This window comes from Danio rerio, chromosome 23 (genome assembly GCF_049306965.1).
Source record: "Danio rerio strain Tuebingen ecotype United States chromosome 23, GRCz12tu, whole genome shotgun sequence".
In the NCBI taxonomy this organism is placed as follows: Eukaryota; Metazoa; Chordata; class Actinopteri; order Cypriniformes; family Danionidae; genus Danio; species Danio rerio.
The window spans coordinates 32,395,344-32,413,997 of record NC_133198.1 but is presented as its reverse complement, the minus strand read 5'-3'; the positions used below and the strand labels follow the sequence as shown (position 1 = coordinate 32,413,997).

The 18,654-nt window shown below is 34.0% G+C and overlaps 1 protein-coding gene across 51 annotated transcripts in view; it reads left to right on the top strand.

The window, feature by feature from the left end:
* kif1b (kinesin family member 1B) overlaps positions 1–18,654 on the top strand; it is a 109,687-nt gene that overhangs the window by 31,872 nt on the left and 59,161 nt on the right. For 18 of the 51 annotated variants that reach the window (XM_073938154.1, XM_073938152.1, XM_009296824.4 and 15 more), the window contains exons 3-14: positions 4,555–4,628; positions 4,790–4,969; positions 5,192–5,257; positions 7,521–7,699; positions 10,701–10,812; positions 13,229–13,306; positions 13,601–13,666; positions 13,771–13,788; positions 14,004–14,079; positions 15,628–15,706; positions 15,827–15,969; positions 16,312–16,353. In XM_073938154.1, coding sequence (XP_073794255.1) covers positions 4,555–4,628; positions 4,790–4,969; positions 5,192–5,257; positions 7,521–7,699; positions 10,701–10,812; positions 13,229–13,306; positions 13,601–13,666; positions 13,771–13,788; positions 14,004–14,079; positions 15,628–15,706; positions 15,827–15,969; positions 16,312–16,353 — 1,113 coding nt within the window. The remainder of the gene's footprint in view (positions 1–4,554; positions 4,629–4,789; positions 4,970–5,191; positions 5,258–7,520; positions 7,700–10,700; positions 10,813–13,228; positions 13,307–13,600; positions 13,667–13,770; positions 13,789–14,003; positions 14,080–15,627; positions 15,707–15,826; positions 15,970–16,311; positions 16,354–18,654) is intronic. The other 33 variants (XM_009296832.4, XM_073938155.1, XM_009296827.4 and 30 more) reach the window with 3 other exon arrangements.

Here is an 18,654-nt window from a genome sequence, read left to right as displayed (position 1 = left end):
TTCAGTGGTGCTGCAGACTGAGCTGAGCCCAGTTTGATGAACTGTTGTCCGGTGTCGGCAAAAGGATTTCCCCTTGGGACAACAACAGGCACTACGACATAATCACTTCCCTACAAGAGCAAGCTCATAGTTGGTTAATTTGGTTCGAATGTTTGCTAAAGTTTGAATTTCCCAACTTGATCGATTTACAAACGCGCAAAACTCACACCACATCGTTCATGCAAAATGCGCTGCAGGATGTCTATTCATGTCTTTTCATTGACTTGACATGTAAATCACTTGCGCATGATTCTTCATCCACGTCTGGCGTGAACGCAGCATAAGAGTTATGAATTGCCTTACGGGACTTTGATCTCTGTTCTGTCAACTTTACTTTTGACAGTTCAATTTGCGGTTTAGCAAAGTGACTTTTATTGACATTTTAGCACATTGAAACAATGTATTGCATTAGAAATAATTTACACAAATTAAGTCAGTAAAGTAACAGAAAAAGTACTGGCGGTAATGATCTCATATCACAATAAAAGTCCTATCATATCATAATGATATATATATATCACAATATAGTACAATTTCTGTAATTTACAAAGGGTAAATTATTAATAGAAATAGTCATTTACATGTGATTAATATTTAAATTATTGTTACAAACCCCTGATGTTAGTCTAGGGGATGGTGGTGTTTGACATTCATTTAATTAAAATATATCTATTTAAACAGTGAATGAGTGCAAAAGACAACCAAAGTAATTCCAAAAATATGTGCTTTTATTTACAATTCCCAAAGGTGAACAACAGCAACGAATTAATCAAAAATAAAGAAAAAGTAAGTAAGGCAAAAATATACTATTTACAATATTCACAACACTGAGACAAATAAAGACGGGAAAAAACAGGAGAGCTGGCAGAAGGGACGCGGGCGGCGCTAAAGAAATGAAAAGAACAAAACCCAACCTAAATCTAACTTCCCAGAAGCATCTAGCTAACTAACTATGTGAAAACAGCATAATTAACTCGCAAAGATCTTCCAAGTCCTAATAACGGACGGATAAAGTGCACACAGAAACGGGCAACAACAAAATACACAGTTAGACGGGGTTTTCTAAACGCATGCAATAAATACAAACAAGCGGAAAAAGTCAAGCGAAAGAGAAATCAAGCAAGTGATTAGCGAGTGGTCTGGTGCACGCTTTTAAGACGGGTGGTCTTTGCTTATTGGATGTGACGTAAGAGTGACGTAACCGTGGAGAAATGACTGACATCTGAATGGACCAATGAACGGAACCTGAGAATACATGAAAGCAGATATGGGAGAACAGAGCGAGAGAGAGAGGGAAAAAAACACAGAGCATAAATACATAACAATTATATACTAAGAAATGTACTCATTTATATGTGATCATATTTCTTACTTTATGTAGAACTTCAGGGCAAATGTTTGATTAAAAATTTAGAAATAAAAAAAATACATGTATTTTTTTGTTAAATAAAATGCAAAAAGTAAACCTAAAATACCAAAGTAAACAGTCTCACAATGCTGTAATTCATTGTTTCTGTCTGCAGTTCACAATATTACATGCCATTATGAATATTGATATTAATATAAAAGTATTTCACTTAGACATTTGCAAATTTTGTGTGGTTTTGTCCATTTTAGTGCAATCCGATTTGAAAGATAACCAAGTCCTGTAATGAGGCGCAGTTTAACATGCTCTGTAGTATCTATGCTCTCTCCTCAGGTGTTCACTCTCAGGAAAAAAATGGCTAACCGCACACAAAGGATATGTAATCTTTTGTCAGAATGAATAAGTGCAATGTCCTGTGAGTGTGACTCTCATGTGAATATGTTGCATTGCACAGTGTACTGAGACCAATGTGCCATATGCAACTGATACAATGTGCGCTCTAGCATGATGCTATGTTATTTCTTCAATAGCAGATCCTGGAGACATTTTAATGTGCCACGATCAAAAATGGTCCTTGACTAATTCTCAAAATAATTACAAATAGTGTTTTTAATTTGAACATACAATCCAGTCTAGTTCTTAACTAGTATCTCAGAGAGAAGTGGTTCAGTATCCAGCCCTCCTTTCCCATTCCCACTGAATAATAGATGAATACTGTGAGATTAGCCAGTGTCCCAGAGGTGGTGCTGGCGGATTTACTCGTTGCAGGGGGGCTCAAACATCCTCAACTGCAGAGAACCTCATTCTTAATTAGCGCGTTGACTTTTTCAGTATAATCCACACCTGTTTTTCCCTTCTTTTTTCCACCCATGAATGCTGTACAGATGAAACGCTGTTCTCTGTTTCTAAGCTGATCAGTCACTTTGGTTGCGGTGGGAGCAAGAAGGGCTGTTATGTTGTTGTTTGGATGGTTGCTATGTCAGCAACGTGTGCATCCCATTCGTCAGTTCCCCTTTCGTTTTTTTTTTCCGCCCACCCAGCCAACTGACCTCGCCACCCTGCGCTCTGCCGGTGGAATGTGTTCGTCTGGATCGAATCAAGGCCTGAATGCGCTTTGAGGCCCTGTCGGTTAACACGGAGTCTGTTGAGGGGACTGCAGGGGCAGCTGGCTTTCTGATACCTATAAATATCCTACAGTAGATTCCTGTGGGCCCGCAGCCTTTTGAGACACTCGTTCCCTGGCTTAACGTTCTGACGGTGTGGACTTGTTGAGATGTGGGTTGGAGCTGAATGTTTGGGACACGCCAAATACCAGACAAGCCTGTAGATTCCTGTTTATTAGGACTGCAGGGATATGTAGTGACCTGCCGAGAGCGGGATGGACAGCATGTGAGGTATCTATTAGAGAAAGCGGGAAGGGTTAAATTGGATTTTGTTCTCTGAACTGGAGGAAGGTAAAAGTTGTGGGTTGTCAAATGCAACAGGTGGACCTGCTGATTCCACATAAAGAGATTTTGGAGTCATCATTTTTTTTTACACAGGCTCTGCTGAGGTGAATGTTTCCATTCTCACTTGCTCAATTGTTGAGAACAAAAATAGCACCCAAACAAGTGGTTTACAGCAGAGCAGTTATGCACGTGACTCCTTTTATTTACAATTTCACAGGTTCATTCAGTCAGAGGCCTCCTGAAGGCAGGCTCAGCCTGTTCCTCGTGTATAGCTTTGATATCTGCTAGTAGCTTGAAGCAATAAAGAATAATTTTGTGCACACATTACTTGGTCACATTGCAAAATAATTTTTGCCTTGTTTCTTGTCCAAATATCTAAGAATTCTCAAAACAAGAAGCATTTTCTAGACAAGCCAAAATATTGTTTTATTTTTTTAGAAATAATAAGTCAAAATAATTTCTTTTTCTTCCCTAAAACAAGCAAAATAATCTGCCAATGGGGTTAGCTAACTTACAAAGCAAAAGCAAGATTGTTTAGCGTTCCCCATTGGCAGATTATTTTGCTTGCTTTAACAAAAAACTCACTTAATTTTGACTTATTTCTATCAACAAGAAACTTTCGAAAGTACAAAATAAAAAGAATATTTAGATTTTTAGACTGAGACAAGACCTTTAAGTGTGTACTCTCACTAGGCATGATTGCCTTGAATCGTGCCAAAGCAGGCTTGTGCCCCCTTCCCTCTCCCCCATTGTCCTGCACTCACACTGCATCCCTTCAGAGCCAGAGCATTCTTACGTCATCGATGATGCTACTGCTCAGTTTAGCAGGAATGAGAAGCGCTCTCGCTCAGCACAGTGGACACACTTACAGTACAAGTGTACTGGGTCAGGGCTGGCTGACTGAATTGCGCCTGGGCCTGATTCGGATAGCGTAGTATGCCCTTAGTAAGAAAAGCATTTTTTTTTGTATTGCAGACAGTAAAGTTTAATTAGTTAATGTTGGATATTGTAATTGATAACATGAAGTAATACTGAACAATTCCTACATCATTAATTATAGTTCAACATTTACTAATTCATGTTTAGATTCAAAACTTGTACTTTAGTAAGGGATAATGCACATTCAGCCAGTTGTTCTTGCAGAATAAAGTTAGACAGGTGTATTCATTAATAGGCCTGATTAAGTAACCAGATAAGCCCGTGTTATTCATTTCTGTGGTTGTTAATTAGGAATGAGATACCTTGGAATGTTGTGATTGACCAATCAGATATTAAATATTCCAGAGAGCCATGTAACATTAGTTAATGCACTGCAAGTTATTAAAGACTATCAATAAATGACTTTATTGTCATTAACTGACATTAACTAAAATAATAAATGTCATGAATGTATAATGTTAGTAAATGCATTTACTATTGAACCTTGATGTAAAGTGTTACCCATTTTTTATAGGGTAGCAGGGCATTTACCATAATTTTCTCAGCTGCAGTAATTTAGCAATTTAATGATAAACTATTGCAGTGTTTATTAATATTATTTATAATATGCTTCTGTTTTTATATTTTCAGGTTTAAATTAAAATTTCAGCATTAAATTATTATAATGGGATATCAGACAATCTGGACTGGTCAACCACTACATGTAGTAGCATATTAATAAAAGCTTTTAAAAAACACACTAATTTTCTTTGTCTTTTCCAGCTATTTTGAACCCCAAGAACCCAAAGGAACCCAAAACCTTCAGCTTTGACTACTCCTACTGGTCTCACACCTCAGTAAGTCTCCTTTTCTCTCCTTTTCCTGCTCTTTTTCTGCTGAGCCGGCCCGCTGGACAATAAAATGTGCATGCGGTCAGATTTACAGCTGTAATTAATCACCCTCCCAAAAAAAGTCCCCAGTAATAATGCGTTTTCCTTTTTCTTCATTTCTCCGCTAGCCGGACGACCCCAGCTTTGCGTCACAAAACCAAGTCTACAATGACATCGGGAAAGAGATGCTGCAGCATGCTTTTGAAGGATATAACGTCTGCATTTTTGCATATGGCCAGACTGGAGCTGGCAAGTCCTATACCATGATGGGAAAGCAAGAGGAAGGACAGGAAGGCATTATTCCTCAGGTATGTATGCATGTAACATCACAGCGTATGTATCACCTTAATGGATCCAAAGTGAAATGCGTGCTTAAGAGCTCAGCAGCAACTCTCATGTTTCGGATCTCAAAGCAGACATTAAGGCATTAGCGCCTCGTCTAGTACGTCCAAGCAGGGGTAGAGTTATTTGTGCACTGTATCGATCATTCTCGCTCTCTTTCCTAATGTGCTCTTTTGTCCCCCTCCCAGCTCTGTGAAGAACTCTTCGAAAAAATCAATGACAATAACAATGAGGAGATCTCGTACTCGGTGGAGGTGAGCAACAGACACACCACGACCACTCAGTCCATTCCTGTGACTCACTTTACACGCTCGCCGGCGTCTATTGAAATGCTGCTTTTTGCTGTGTTATCTAAAAGCTTTAAGCTCAGCGGCGGTGGTGGCGGGGTTTGTTCATAGCTCACTCGAGGGTTCAAGAACTGACAGCTAGCTAAATACGTTCTGTTGTAAACAAAGTGGTGGCTGTTTTTTATCTTGATATCAATATTTCAGTTGTAGAATTGTGCGCTTTTTGGGTTATATCATATTTAGTCTACCTGTGTTGGTTTCGTTTAGTCAACTTGAAGTTTTGGAAATTAAGTTCATTTTAGGAAGGTTTCTGTGTGTCCTAAAAAGCTTTAATTTACAATTTAAGTCTTAAAAAGGTCTTAAACCAAAGCAGAACATTTTCAATTCAAAATGGGGTGTAATTTAATGTTTTAAAATGATCTATCCTCCTTAGTTTTTTTTTTAAATGATGAATAAATTTGGTATTTATAAATAAACAAAAAAAAAAGGATTTAAATTAAGTTAATGGTATTTTGTGTAATGAGTTGTAAATTAAGATGTTTGAAGTCAGTAACTAAGTTTTTTTTTTTTTTTTTTTTCAAGGGTGCCTTTTTAAAATTAAACACAATTAAAAAAGTAACGTGACCCTGGATCTCAAAACCTGGCAGTAGTGTAAATTCTTAAAAATTTTGACTTGCAGTCCTCAGCATTTATGTGTACATCCATCACAAATCTATCTTTTAAATTAATATTATTAATAGGAATCTAACCAAAATTAAATGTGTGCATAAACATTATATTAATCAGTACTAAAGCCAAAGCTGGAGCTTATCTACCATATAACTTAATATAACAGTCCAAAAATTAATACACCCAAATTCATGTTATAGAAAAATAGTAAATACAAATTTAGAAAAAGAGGAAAATCAAGAGAAGCAAAAAAAATAAAAAATTTGTTCAAATTTTGTAGGTTGTAATTTATTATTATTATTATTTTGCAATATTTTGCTTGAATTTAATAGTATTATCTTTCAATTTATAAATATGTTTTGTGACATTATGTTTTAATAAGTATATCTGTTTAATAAATATGTTTTGTGCATCAAAATATACTGCCTTTATTCACAGAGAAATGGATACAAATATTCATTTTCAAAATAGGATGTACTCAGTTCTGCTGAGCACTGTAGACAGCATCTGAAAGCTGAATATATAAGCTTTCCTTTGATGTATGGTTTTTTAGGATTGTACAATTTTCATCAAGATGCATTTTTAAAATTTCTGGTAAATTGGAATATCTGGAATCTGAGGGTTCTGCTTTGACCCTGGATCACCAAGTCAGTCTTCAGCTGCATGGATATTTTTGAAAATAGGTAGAAATGCATTGTATGGGTCAAAATTATAGTTTTTTTTTTAATGTCAAAAATCATTAGATCATTAGGTAAAGATCATGTTCCATGGGAATATTTAGTAAATTTCTTACGGTAAATATATCAAAACTATTATTTAAATAGAATTTTTTTTTAATATTTTAGTATATATATTAAATATCTTTGATAAGTTTGATTAATATTTGATTATTAATGTGCACATTTTAAAACAGTAAAATACATTTTAAATGTGTCCATAAATTCCGAAATTTACGTATTAGCAGTGCATATTATTAATCAAAAATTAGGTTTAAGTAAATAAGTAAGATAGATTTATAGCAAGAAATTTACATAATATCTTCATGGAAGAGGATTTTTACTTAATAATACATTTTTTTTTATAAATAAAAATCAATAATATTTTACTCATGCCTTTTTTTTTTAAACAAGGTTCCCATATTGGCTGTTCTGAAAAGTATATATCCATGTCCCATGACCGTTTTTAAAATATTATTACAATTCAAAATATCTGTTTAATCAATTGTAATATGCAATTTATTTCTGTGATGGCGACGCTGAACTTGCCATGTCACATCATCTCTAAACAATTTTAATATGCTTATTGGGAAATGCAGTTCACTAGAACAGCGTTTATTGTTATCATAAATATGTTATAACACTATGAATATTTTACACATACTTTATAATCAACTTAATCTGCCCTTATTGAATACAATGAGGAAACTATACCCACTGTTCATCTTTTCTTGCCCATTTTTTCCTTCTCCTGTTTTTTAATGTTTGCAGTTTTGCAGAATAAATTTCCAAAATATCTCTAGTTATGGTTCTTACAGCAGCTAATTTTGAAATGCTCATTGTAGGTGGCTTATATGGAGATATACTGTGAGCGGGTGAGGGACTTGCTGAACCCTAAGAACAAAGGGAACCTTCGTGTCCGGGAGCATCCTCTACTTGGGCCGTATGTTGAAGACCTCTCGAAACTGGCTGTCACCTCGTACACCGACATAGCTGACCTGATGGATGCTGGTAACAAAGCCAGGTGAGAGACAAAACTCATAAAAGTAGCTTTATCTATTTTGTATTAGCAGTTTTGAATGTTCCAGAACAGGTATTTGTTATTAAGGATATTTGTTGAAGCAAAAAGGTTGGAGTTTTTGTCAAGGAGGAAATGGAAAAGTGTTGTTGTGTTTCCTCCAGTGATAACACTGACTGACAGTCATGTGTAAATGTGACTCTTGGGAAGGAGTAACACACACTTCTAATCCTCCCATGCTGATTTCCAGTGTTTATTTGTGGAGAATGTTGACGTGTAAAACCCTGTTTTTCTAGAGAGCATCCCACCCTGAGCCACATCCAGCACATGGGCCATGTTGATGTCTTATTCCTGCGCTTACTAGCACTTTTTCTGGATTATTCTCTCACACTGTGCTAAGCGCATTCTCAGCGATATTTTGAATTATTACATATGTTAGTGTAGTTTTAATAAGTAAATATCAAGTTTCATGAAAATATTTCAGAAATTTCTTACAGTAAATATGTGAAAATTATATTTAATTAATTAATTGGTATGTTTTAATGTATATTTGATTAGTTTGATTAATATTTCATAAGTAATGTGCATTGCTAAGAACTTTATAAGCAATTTCTTTCAGCATTTATAGATTTTTTTTAATCATCATATTCTAGATTGTCAAATAGTATCTCATCCAAATATTGTCCTATTGTCCAAATATAACCCTTACAAACCATACATCAATGGAAAGCTTATTTATTCTGCTTTCATGTGATGTATAAGTCTCAATTTTTAAATAGTTATGCTTATGACAGGTTTTATGGTCTAGGGTTGCAAATACAGTGCTCAGCATAACTGATTACACCCCATTTCAAAAACGAATAATTTTTTCATCCATATCTCAGTGAATATAGGCAATGAATTTTGGTGCATTTAAACTAAACAGATTTTGTTAAACAGGTAAAATAATATTTTAGTCACCAAATATATTGAAATTGAAAGATAATATAGTTTATTCATTCATTCAGTCTTTTTCTTTTAGCTTAATCTTATTTAATACAATTTAATTCAAGCTAAATATTGCAAAAAAAATTACAACCTACAAAATTTCTACTAAATTTTTCCTTTGTTTTGTTCCTCTTGATTTTTCGTTTTGTATTTAATATTTTTCTATAACATATATATTTGGCTGTACTAGTTTTTTGACCGCTATTGTAAGTTATTTTGTTAGATAAGCTTCAGATTTGGCTTCAGTTTTAACTAATCTAATGTATATGCACACATATAATATTATATAGCTTTCTATTAAAAGTATGAATTTAAACGATAGATTTGTGGGGGGTGTACTTGTATATGCTGAGCACTTTGTTTTTGTACTTTTTTTGGTAATTTTTTTTAGTAAGATAAGAAGGTAAGATAAGATGCATTTTATTTAAACAGCGGTACCCGTGTTTACTTTTAAATACAAACTTTGTATTTAACTTTTAGTTAAGCCTTTCAAGTTTTTTATTATTTTTATTTATTATATAAATGTTTGTTATTCAATATTTTGAATAACAACACAACACAATACAATGTCAGGATATTAATCAATTTAAAAAGTTGTTGAAAACGTATTATTAAAGAAATATATTAAGTAATATAGGTGATTTTAAAAATACAAAAAAAATATTATTAAAGGAATATTTTGATGAATCGAAGTGATTGTAAAAAAAGAACAAAATGAGAAAGGTATGATGAAATTTCAGGTAATGGCTGTTTGCAATACTACATATGTTTTGGGTCTATGTTATGAAAAGGAAATGTACAAATGGTGAATTAACCGTATAATATGTAAAATACGTCAAAAGGATGAAATATGTCTCATGTACAAAGAGGAGATAAGTGAAAGAAAAAATAAATTGAAGTAATAGACGAATGGTGTGTGTGTGTGTGGTAATGGCGTGGAGAAATTATTAGCTTAACCATGATGAAATGTATTTTCTTTAAAAAATGTTTTACCTGTGGGATTTTTTAAAATAATAAACAAATAAAATAAAATATTTGCACTTTTTTCTTTGTTGAATTGAATGCACTTAGTTTATTTTATTGTATTTTTTTTCATTATTATTTAGTTTAGTATTGAGTCTTTTTGGAAAACCTGATTTTTACAGCAGTATGCTGCTTTTAAAGTGATTGTTCACCCAAAAATGAGTCTTTTTACTCATCCACCAATTGTTTCTTTCTTCTCTTGAAAACATATTTGAAAAGATGTTCAGAATAATGTTGGAAAAAACAACAACCATGGGCTTCCATAGTATTTTTCAAAAAATGTTTGTGGATGCCAGTGTCTGCTTTTTCCAACATTTTTCAGAGCATCTTCAGTTTAGAACCACTTGAGTGTGAGAATTGGTATGGAAATCTTCATATTTGGGTGAGCTATCCTTTTAATAATAACAAAAATGATGTTGAGAAATACAGTGATCAGCATAAATTAATACACCCTATTTTGAAAAAAAATGTTTTTATCTATTTCTCAGTAAAGATATATATATATATTGGTGCATATGAACAAAACATAAATATAAACATATATATTTATTAAAACATTATTTTAGTCACCGAACATCTTTAGAAATAGAAAGATAACACATTTAAATTCAAGCAAAAGATTGAAAAAGCAACATATATTTATTATATATTTTTTGTTCTTTTATACTTGGTTCTTTGTTGTTACATTTAAATTAGAGCTACCAGTTTTTGGACTGTTATTGTAAACTATTTTGTTAGATAAGCTCCAGATTTGGATTCAGAACTGGCTTTACAATATTATGTTTGTGCATATATATTAGTTAAGCATCCTATAGAAAATATCAATTTAAATGAAAGATTTGTTATGGGTGGACTTATATGCTGAGCACTGTACATAAACTACTGTAACAACCTAATATCTATTTCTGAGAAAAATCCTACTATTTGTTTTGCTATAATAATTATATGCATTTAGTATGACCCCTCTGACACTGATTTTATCCCTTGGTGTCCTCAGAACTGTCGCTGCAACCAACATGAACGAGACGAGCAGTCGTTCTCACGCCGTCTTTACTATCGTTTTCACTCAGAGGAAGTACGACAGCGAGACGGACCTCTCCACCGAGAAGGTTGGATATTTTACACCTATCCACAGCCCATTATGACATTTCACAGAGCTCAGATTAGTCCTGCAGCACAAAGTCAGCAAATCCTGTACCAAGCGGAAAGGAAAACTAAGAGAAAGAGAGCCGTCCCACTCATCCTGCGTTTGTGGGGCTCATTGTGTAATCGCTGCGGGCACAAAGACGGCTCTGTGAGGTTCACGGACACAATGGCTATTGTACAGAGCTACTACATTAGATTCACTACACAGGTCGCGCTCTAATATTACTCATGCAGTTTGGCAGTGGGACCGCTGGCCCAAAATCAAGCATGGCAAAAAGAAAAGATTACCCAAGCGTTCTTTAGTGCAATTTGTTTAGCATCCATGCAACAATGATTTTACTACAGCACTCTGAAATGATTGGACGATTGAATTGTTTAGTTTAATGACTAATGGAATTTACAGATTCTGAATCAGTGTGATAGGATCTTTAGACTGATTCAGTCATCACAACAATTTATGTGATGGTCAGTGTTGGAAAGAGTACTGAAAAATCATACTCTAGTAAAAGTACCATTACTTGACTAAAAATGTATTGCAAGTAGAGTAAAAGTATCTGCTGTAAATATTACTCAAAGTATGAGTAAAAAGTTGACCTTTCAAAAGTAAGTATTGTAAGAGCAAAAGTAAGAGTAGTAAGTATTACAGCTGGTACATTTACATGTAATTTGTGCCTGTGTGTAAACGAAACATTCTGTAGTGCTTCTAGTTATTGCCCAGCAGGCACACAACGTCGTAAGACAATATTATTAGGTTAGATTTAGGTTGTGATGTCAGGTGACCAAAATTCAACATCTAGCCAGTCTAAAGAAAACATTATTTTGATGTCCAATAATGACGTCAAATGACGTTGATATTTTGTTGATTTTTAGGTTGCTAGAAAGTGACCAAAATCCAATGTCGAGCCAACATATTAAACCAACATCATATTGACATCAGTTACTGAAATTTATTCATCAGGTATGGCAACCAAAATCCAACGTCTGATAGACGTCATAGTGGTAACGTCCACACAAAATCAAGCTTTAACATCCTCAGACGTTGATATTTGATTGGTTTTAGGTTAGACATTCGACCTTGACGTTGGCCTGACATTGAGTTGTGACGGCAACACGATTTTTATTTCCAAACAAAATGCAACGTCCCCATGACGTTAGGGTACATTGTCAATCTGACATCATGTTGACGTCTTGTGTCTGCTGGGTGTTTAAGGCCATTTCTGTCATCATACAGTAAACATACGTTGTCATCTTATCAGTGACATGCATCTAAACAGTCTCTGGGTCAATGGGTGTAAAGATTTTGGAAATCTTGGACACTTTTAATGCTTCCAAACAGTTTGCTGCATTTATAAAGCGCCTATGTCTTGAGGTAGTTCATTATGATGCGGTTACTCTCTACAGTATGTGCGATTTGAATGGACAAGAATGACAGGAATGATTTTTCTGAAAAAATAAAGTAGTGACTGCAGGTTGAAGGAAAGTAGTGGAATAAAAGTACCGTTACAGAAGTAAAAATGTACTCAAGGGAAAGTAAAAGTACACATTTTAAAAAATTCTTAGTAAATTACAATTCCTGAGAAAACTATTCAATTACAGTAATTTGAGTATTTGTAATTAGTAACGTTACACCACTGGTGATGGTACAGGAATTGCTCAAGTAAAAAAAACATTAATTCATTTACTTTTGTTTGTGTGTGTCTTGGTGTTTGTTTTTTGTTTGTTTGTTTTTTTTGGCATTAATTTAGTTTTATTTATGTTGATTTGTTGTTATTTGTTAATATTTCTATTGTGTGTCTATTGATATTTGTTTTTTGTATAGTTTTTTGCTTTTGTTCTTAAATAGCATAATTTTTTATTTATTATTATTTTTTAATCAGTTTTTTTGTTTCTTGTTTTGTTTTTGGCTTATTGTTTTATTGTTTTGTTTGTTTTTGACTATATATTTTTATTTTGTTTTCCTGGTCATTTGTTTTTCTTTTTTCCTTGTCATTTGTTTATCCATTGCCCTAATTTTATTAACAAAGTTTGGTAGTGGTACTGCTGGAGCAAACTGAAATTACTCTGAGATTACTCAAGCATGCTTCAACAGTTAGGTCACATCCACTAAAGGCTTCACTACAGTAATCGAAACAAAATGGTTAATAGAACACTTCTAATGCTTTCCGAACAATCATCATAACGATTCATTTGGCTGCCAGTACGTCATAAATACTTTACATGCTGTATACAATTGTATTTCTAGTGGACATGTATCTTAAGATGGCACAAACTCTCCACTCTCATGTACTTATAAACATATTATGTCAAGAGATTTCCTTTTGGGGTCTTATTTTAGTTTGTGTTTGTCAATCTGAAAGTTTCTGTTCTGTCTGGTCTCAGGTCAGCAAAATCAGCCTGGTGGATCTGGCAGGAAGTGAGCGTGCTGACTCAACAGGGGCCAAAGGAACCAGACTAAAGGTACAAACTAATTTTACAGCCTGTTGAGAGCTGAACCACCACCCGCCATATGCATGACTGAACATTAAAACATTTATATACAAATATTTTTATGAATATTATCAAGTTTTAGGTCACAAAATGCAATATTTATTTATTAAGCTATATGTATTTGAAATTGATTGAGGCAAAATTATTTAAACAAAATATTATTTAATGTTATTATAATTTAAGTAAATATTTATTTATTTATTTATTTATTTATTTATTTATTTATTTATTTGTTTGTTTGTTTGTTCTTTTTGTGCTTCTTAGGAGGGAGCAAACATCAATAAATCTTTAACTACACTAGGAAAGGTGATTTCTGCCCTGGCTGAGGTGGTGAGTATTATTCGTTTAATTGTTCTCTTCCTGTGCCTGCCTGTCTTCAGTACTATAACTCTGTGTGCCGTGTGTCTTTCTCCTGGCAATGCTTCCCTACCCAGGATAACTGTACCAGCAAGGTAATCTTTCCCTGTGTACGATCAATAACCACTGAAACCTCTCGATCTAATCCTATTCGCCATTTTCCATGTAATCTTTTGTCCTAATAATCTGTCTTGTGCTCATCTTGATGTCTCATACATCAAGTTATTTCCACTTCCCCTTTTTAATCGTTACTGCCGTAGTTGTATTGACATACTGATTCTAACATGCTTCACTGGCTGTTTTGAAACAGAGCAAGAAGAAAAAGAAGACCGACTTCATTCCTTACCGAGACTCAGTGTTGACATGGCTGCTAAGAGAGAATTTAGGTATGGATGACAATCCATAATGGCTGTTAATGATTAATCACATGGAGATAGAACTGTTTGAATTTAGTTTAGCTTGGCTTTATCTTTGTGTTTTAAATTAGAATTTGCTTTTGATTTGTTTTGTTTTTTTGTTTTTTGTTTTTTGGCTTTGTTTTTGTTTTGTGTGTGTTTTTTTTTGGCTTTGTTTTTGTTTTGTGTGTTGCTTTTGCTTGCTTTTTGTGTTTTGTTAAGTAAATTATTTTGTTTGTGCTTTGCTTTGTTTTGTGTTTTTTATTTTGTTTGTGCTTGGCAGACCCAGTCTTTAAGCCACAGTCACATTAAGTATAAGGGTGCTTTCACACCTAGACTTTTGTTTCGAAACCTGTCGTGTTTCCCCAGTTAGCGCTGTTTGTTTGGCATATGCGAATCCAGCAATCATGTTCAGATCTGCGCCAAAACAATTGGTCCGAGATCGCCTGAATGAGGTGGCCTCTGCTCGATTTCAACGAACTCTGAGGCAGATCGGTTGTAGTGAGAAAGCAATACAATCCAAACCAGGCAATATCACAGGATATATCGTATATGAAGAGAGAATTATGAGTAGGGCAGAATGTCATTCCTACCGGAAAATGTGCATTTCATGTTAAACTCTAAAGTGAAATCATTCTGAATTATTAACGGGAGCTGTTTATTCGTTAGGAAAATTGATTGAACACTAGCAGTGGTTTATCAGTTATAACTCTCTATAATATAAAACCTATAATACAAAAGCCAACTGCTATGTATGAGAAAGTCTTAGCTCTGATTTATATTTAGTGACAACGTCTGAGTGTGTCTCTATTCGAAATGAAAGCGCAGCTTTTCGCTTATGTCTTATTGCTCATCGGCATAAATTAAAATAAGGACGCATGACAGCTGATCTGTACTCTGCAAAGTAAACCGTGAAACTCTGACCAATGTGAGGAGAGTTTACTCACACGTGACTTGTTTTAGCTATTTTAATCCATTTAGAAACTTTGCTGTGTGAAAGCGAACTGCCCCAAGAACAAAGCAACATTGTAACAATTTTAATCTCTGTTTCGGAACAAGAGAATCGATCCACAGGTGTGAAAGCACCCTAAGATGCAAAAAGAAATGGGATAAAACAAGATGATTAGACATCAATAAAGTGAGCAATTGCTTCATATTTAGAATTAGAATTTAGAATTTAGTATTTCTGTGAAATACTACTGTAAATGTTACAGTTCATATTCAACTGACTAGAATCAGAGCTTTACCATAAGATGGTAACTTGTGTTATGCTGCATCAAATTTATTGCACAATTTTTAACTCCAAAGTCAAATGTAAAGTAGTGTTGTGGAAATTGTTATATCACTGCTTTAAAAAATGTACAGAAAAAGAAAACACTCACTGTTTACAATCTTCACATCTTGTCTCATGTGCCTTTTAATCGTCTGTGGAAAGTGTGTCCTTTAACCTTATTGGCCACCTTAGATCAATACTCCAGTCGAACGAAATTGCATTTCTAATCGTTTCTAATTGTTTGCATAAATGTGCTTGTTTACCAGGAGGCAATTCGAGGACCGCAATGGTGGCTGCACTGAGCCCTGCTGACATCAACTTTGATGAAACGCTCAGCACACTCCGGTAAGACTTCTACCCTAGATCTTGATTTTAATAAGTGGATTTTCTAGATCTAGATAAAACAGTAATCTTGTGCTTTTCCATGGCTGTTTGGGGTCATTGCTTTTGTTTGCTCATTCATAGATATGCGGACAGAGCCAAGCAGATCAAGTGCAATGCTGTCATCAACGAGGACCCCAATGCCAAACTGGTGCGGGAGCTGAAGGACGAGGTGTCACGGCTGAAGGAGCTACTCCGTGCCCAAGGCCTCGGGGACATCCTGGACAGTAAGTCGAGATACAGCGCCTCCCAATGGCCACTGCTTTACTTACCCAGTTTCCAGGCAAACAGCAGGTCACATTCTTGAGCTGTGATTTAACGCCAGTCTCGCCCAACCCTGCGTCGTCTTTATGTTGTGGTTTCTTCTACTTATTCATTTAACCATTATGTCAACATTTGATGGAGAGCCTTAATATGAAGATATGATGGATATGCTGTTTTCCAAATATGTAAACTCAAGTGTTTCCATTTCATGTTTGTCTTCATAATATTGTGTCTAACTCCCTTGGTCAGTCATTCCTCAACTAGTCCTCTCAATTCTGACTTCTGTTCTTCCTGCTTCCCTTCAGTCGAGCCAATGGGGGATGATTGCCTTGGAAGTGGAAGCAAATGTGTGTATATGCGTGATGGGGCCGCATTCTCTCGCTCTTCCCCTTTTCGCTTACCAGTAGCTTATTCATCGCTTCTGGAATATAAAACTGTCAGCTTTGCATGCCTCAGTTTTTTTTTCCAACAAGGAATCCCAGACAAAAACAGATACATATGGGATGGATTGGATGAGGCTAGCATGCCCACTAGCAAGCTTTTTTCGCTTGCTCTTACCTTAATTTGATAGATCATTTGGCATGGTGCAGTCTCAATGTCAGGCTTTCTTCCAAAATAGCACAGCGCGATAGATCTGATAGACTGTATCTGGAAACACTTAAAGGGATAGTTCACCTAAAATTGATTTATGTTTTTCTCCCAATATTGAAAAATATCTCATCATTTACTATTTACTTATTTTAAACATGTTTCAGTTTCTTTTTTTCTGATGAAAAGATGTTTAGAATAATGATGGAAATCAGTAACCATTAAGCCATTTCATAGGCTGCATCCAAAATCGCATACTTCCATACTATATAGTAAGCTAAAATTAGTATGTGAGTCGAGCAGTATGTCCAGATTCATAGAATTTGAAAAGGGTATGTGAGAAGTACCCGGATGCCCTACTACTTCCGGTGAGATTTTAAAGTGCGCATAAAATGCACTCTATACTATCCCATGATTCACAGCGAGAGAATTCATGAATGGGAGTGAAGTGATGCAGGTAATGACAAATGGCAGATGTATCGCGTCCAAGTTCCATTCATACTACTGACATTAGTACTGTATAGAATGTACTTTTCCAACAGTCGAGTAGTACGTTTAAGTTCAAATGCAATGCCTATTGAGTAGTAGGCGATTTCAGACGCAGCCATAGTATTTGTTTTGACTTCTGAGGATGTCAATGGTTACTTGTTTGTAGCATTCTTCAAAATATCTTCTTTTGTGTTAAAAAGAGATAAAGAAACTCCATAATGGTTTGGAACCACCTGAGGGTAAGAAAATAGTGAGTAAATGATATTTTTTGGGTTTTATAACTTTAAATTCTTAGGAAAACACTTGAAATTTTTAAGAAAGAGGATTATTACTAATTTATGCAACTTGTTATCACTTAAAATCTAAAGCAGCGTAACAAATCATAATGTCTGTACAGGGTATTGAATTGGAATAATCATGGAATTTTGACAAGGCATTTTCCAGGCCTGGAAAAATTTGGGGAAAATATATAAACCCAAAATGTTTTGGAAAAGCCATGGAAAATTGTTAAAGAAATATCTGTGTACTTGAATATACTATTTTACAGGTATAAAATAAACATAAACTACATAGATTGTCACATATTTTTTTGATATGCTGTAATAAATTTGAACATACATTTTTTCTTATTTACCACATGTACATAGACATTACATGAAACATTAGGTCTTGAATATTTACCTAAAAGTTTTGAAAATTCATAGAAAATCTTGGAATTTTAGTAGTAAAAATGTGTATGAACCCTGCTGTAGTTCAAATCAACCTTATAGTCAAAATAAACTCCTAAATTAATTTTATGTTTTAAAAAGACCAACTGTTTTACCATTTTCATTTTAATAAAAATATTATTTTGTTAATTAAATATATATATATATATATATATATATATATATATATATATATATATATATTTWTATATATATATATATATATATATATATATATATATATATATATATATATATATATATATATATATATATATATTATTTAATTTGTATAAAATGGCAAAAAAATAAATAATAATAATTGGCGCAATCTGAAAAAAAAAAAAAAAAAAAAACTGGTTTTGTATTTTGTCCTGTTTTGTTTTCACCTATTTTAAGTTAACTATTTTGAGATTTAGTTTTAAGAATAATGACAAATACTTCTAAAGCATACTAATACAGTATTAAAATCAACAGTTGTATTATTTGATATTTTGCAATGTACCTGAACTTTACTGATATTAACAAAAATGAATTAGCAATTGTGTTGCTCTTTGTTGTAAATGCATTAACTATTGTAATTGGTCAAAAGAAGACAGCAGTCATTATTTGAAATTAATGAAAGAATATCAGTGAAAAATGGCCTTTATTTTTGGACTACCTTACAAATCTATTATATGACATTGTGCTGAACTTCATCACTGAAAATCAATGTCTTAGATTGATACAGGTAAATCAATGATGACAAGGTGTTCATTTTTTTAGGTGAAATATCCCTTTAATGCCAGTCTTGTAATCTGATTGTTTTGCTATCTAAGTCTTATTGCTCTTCACTTTAGCATTTTGATTTCTCCCTAGTAAGTT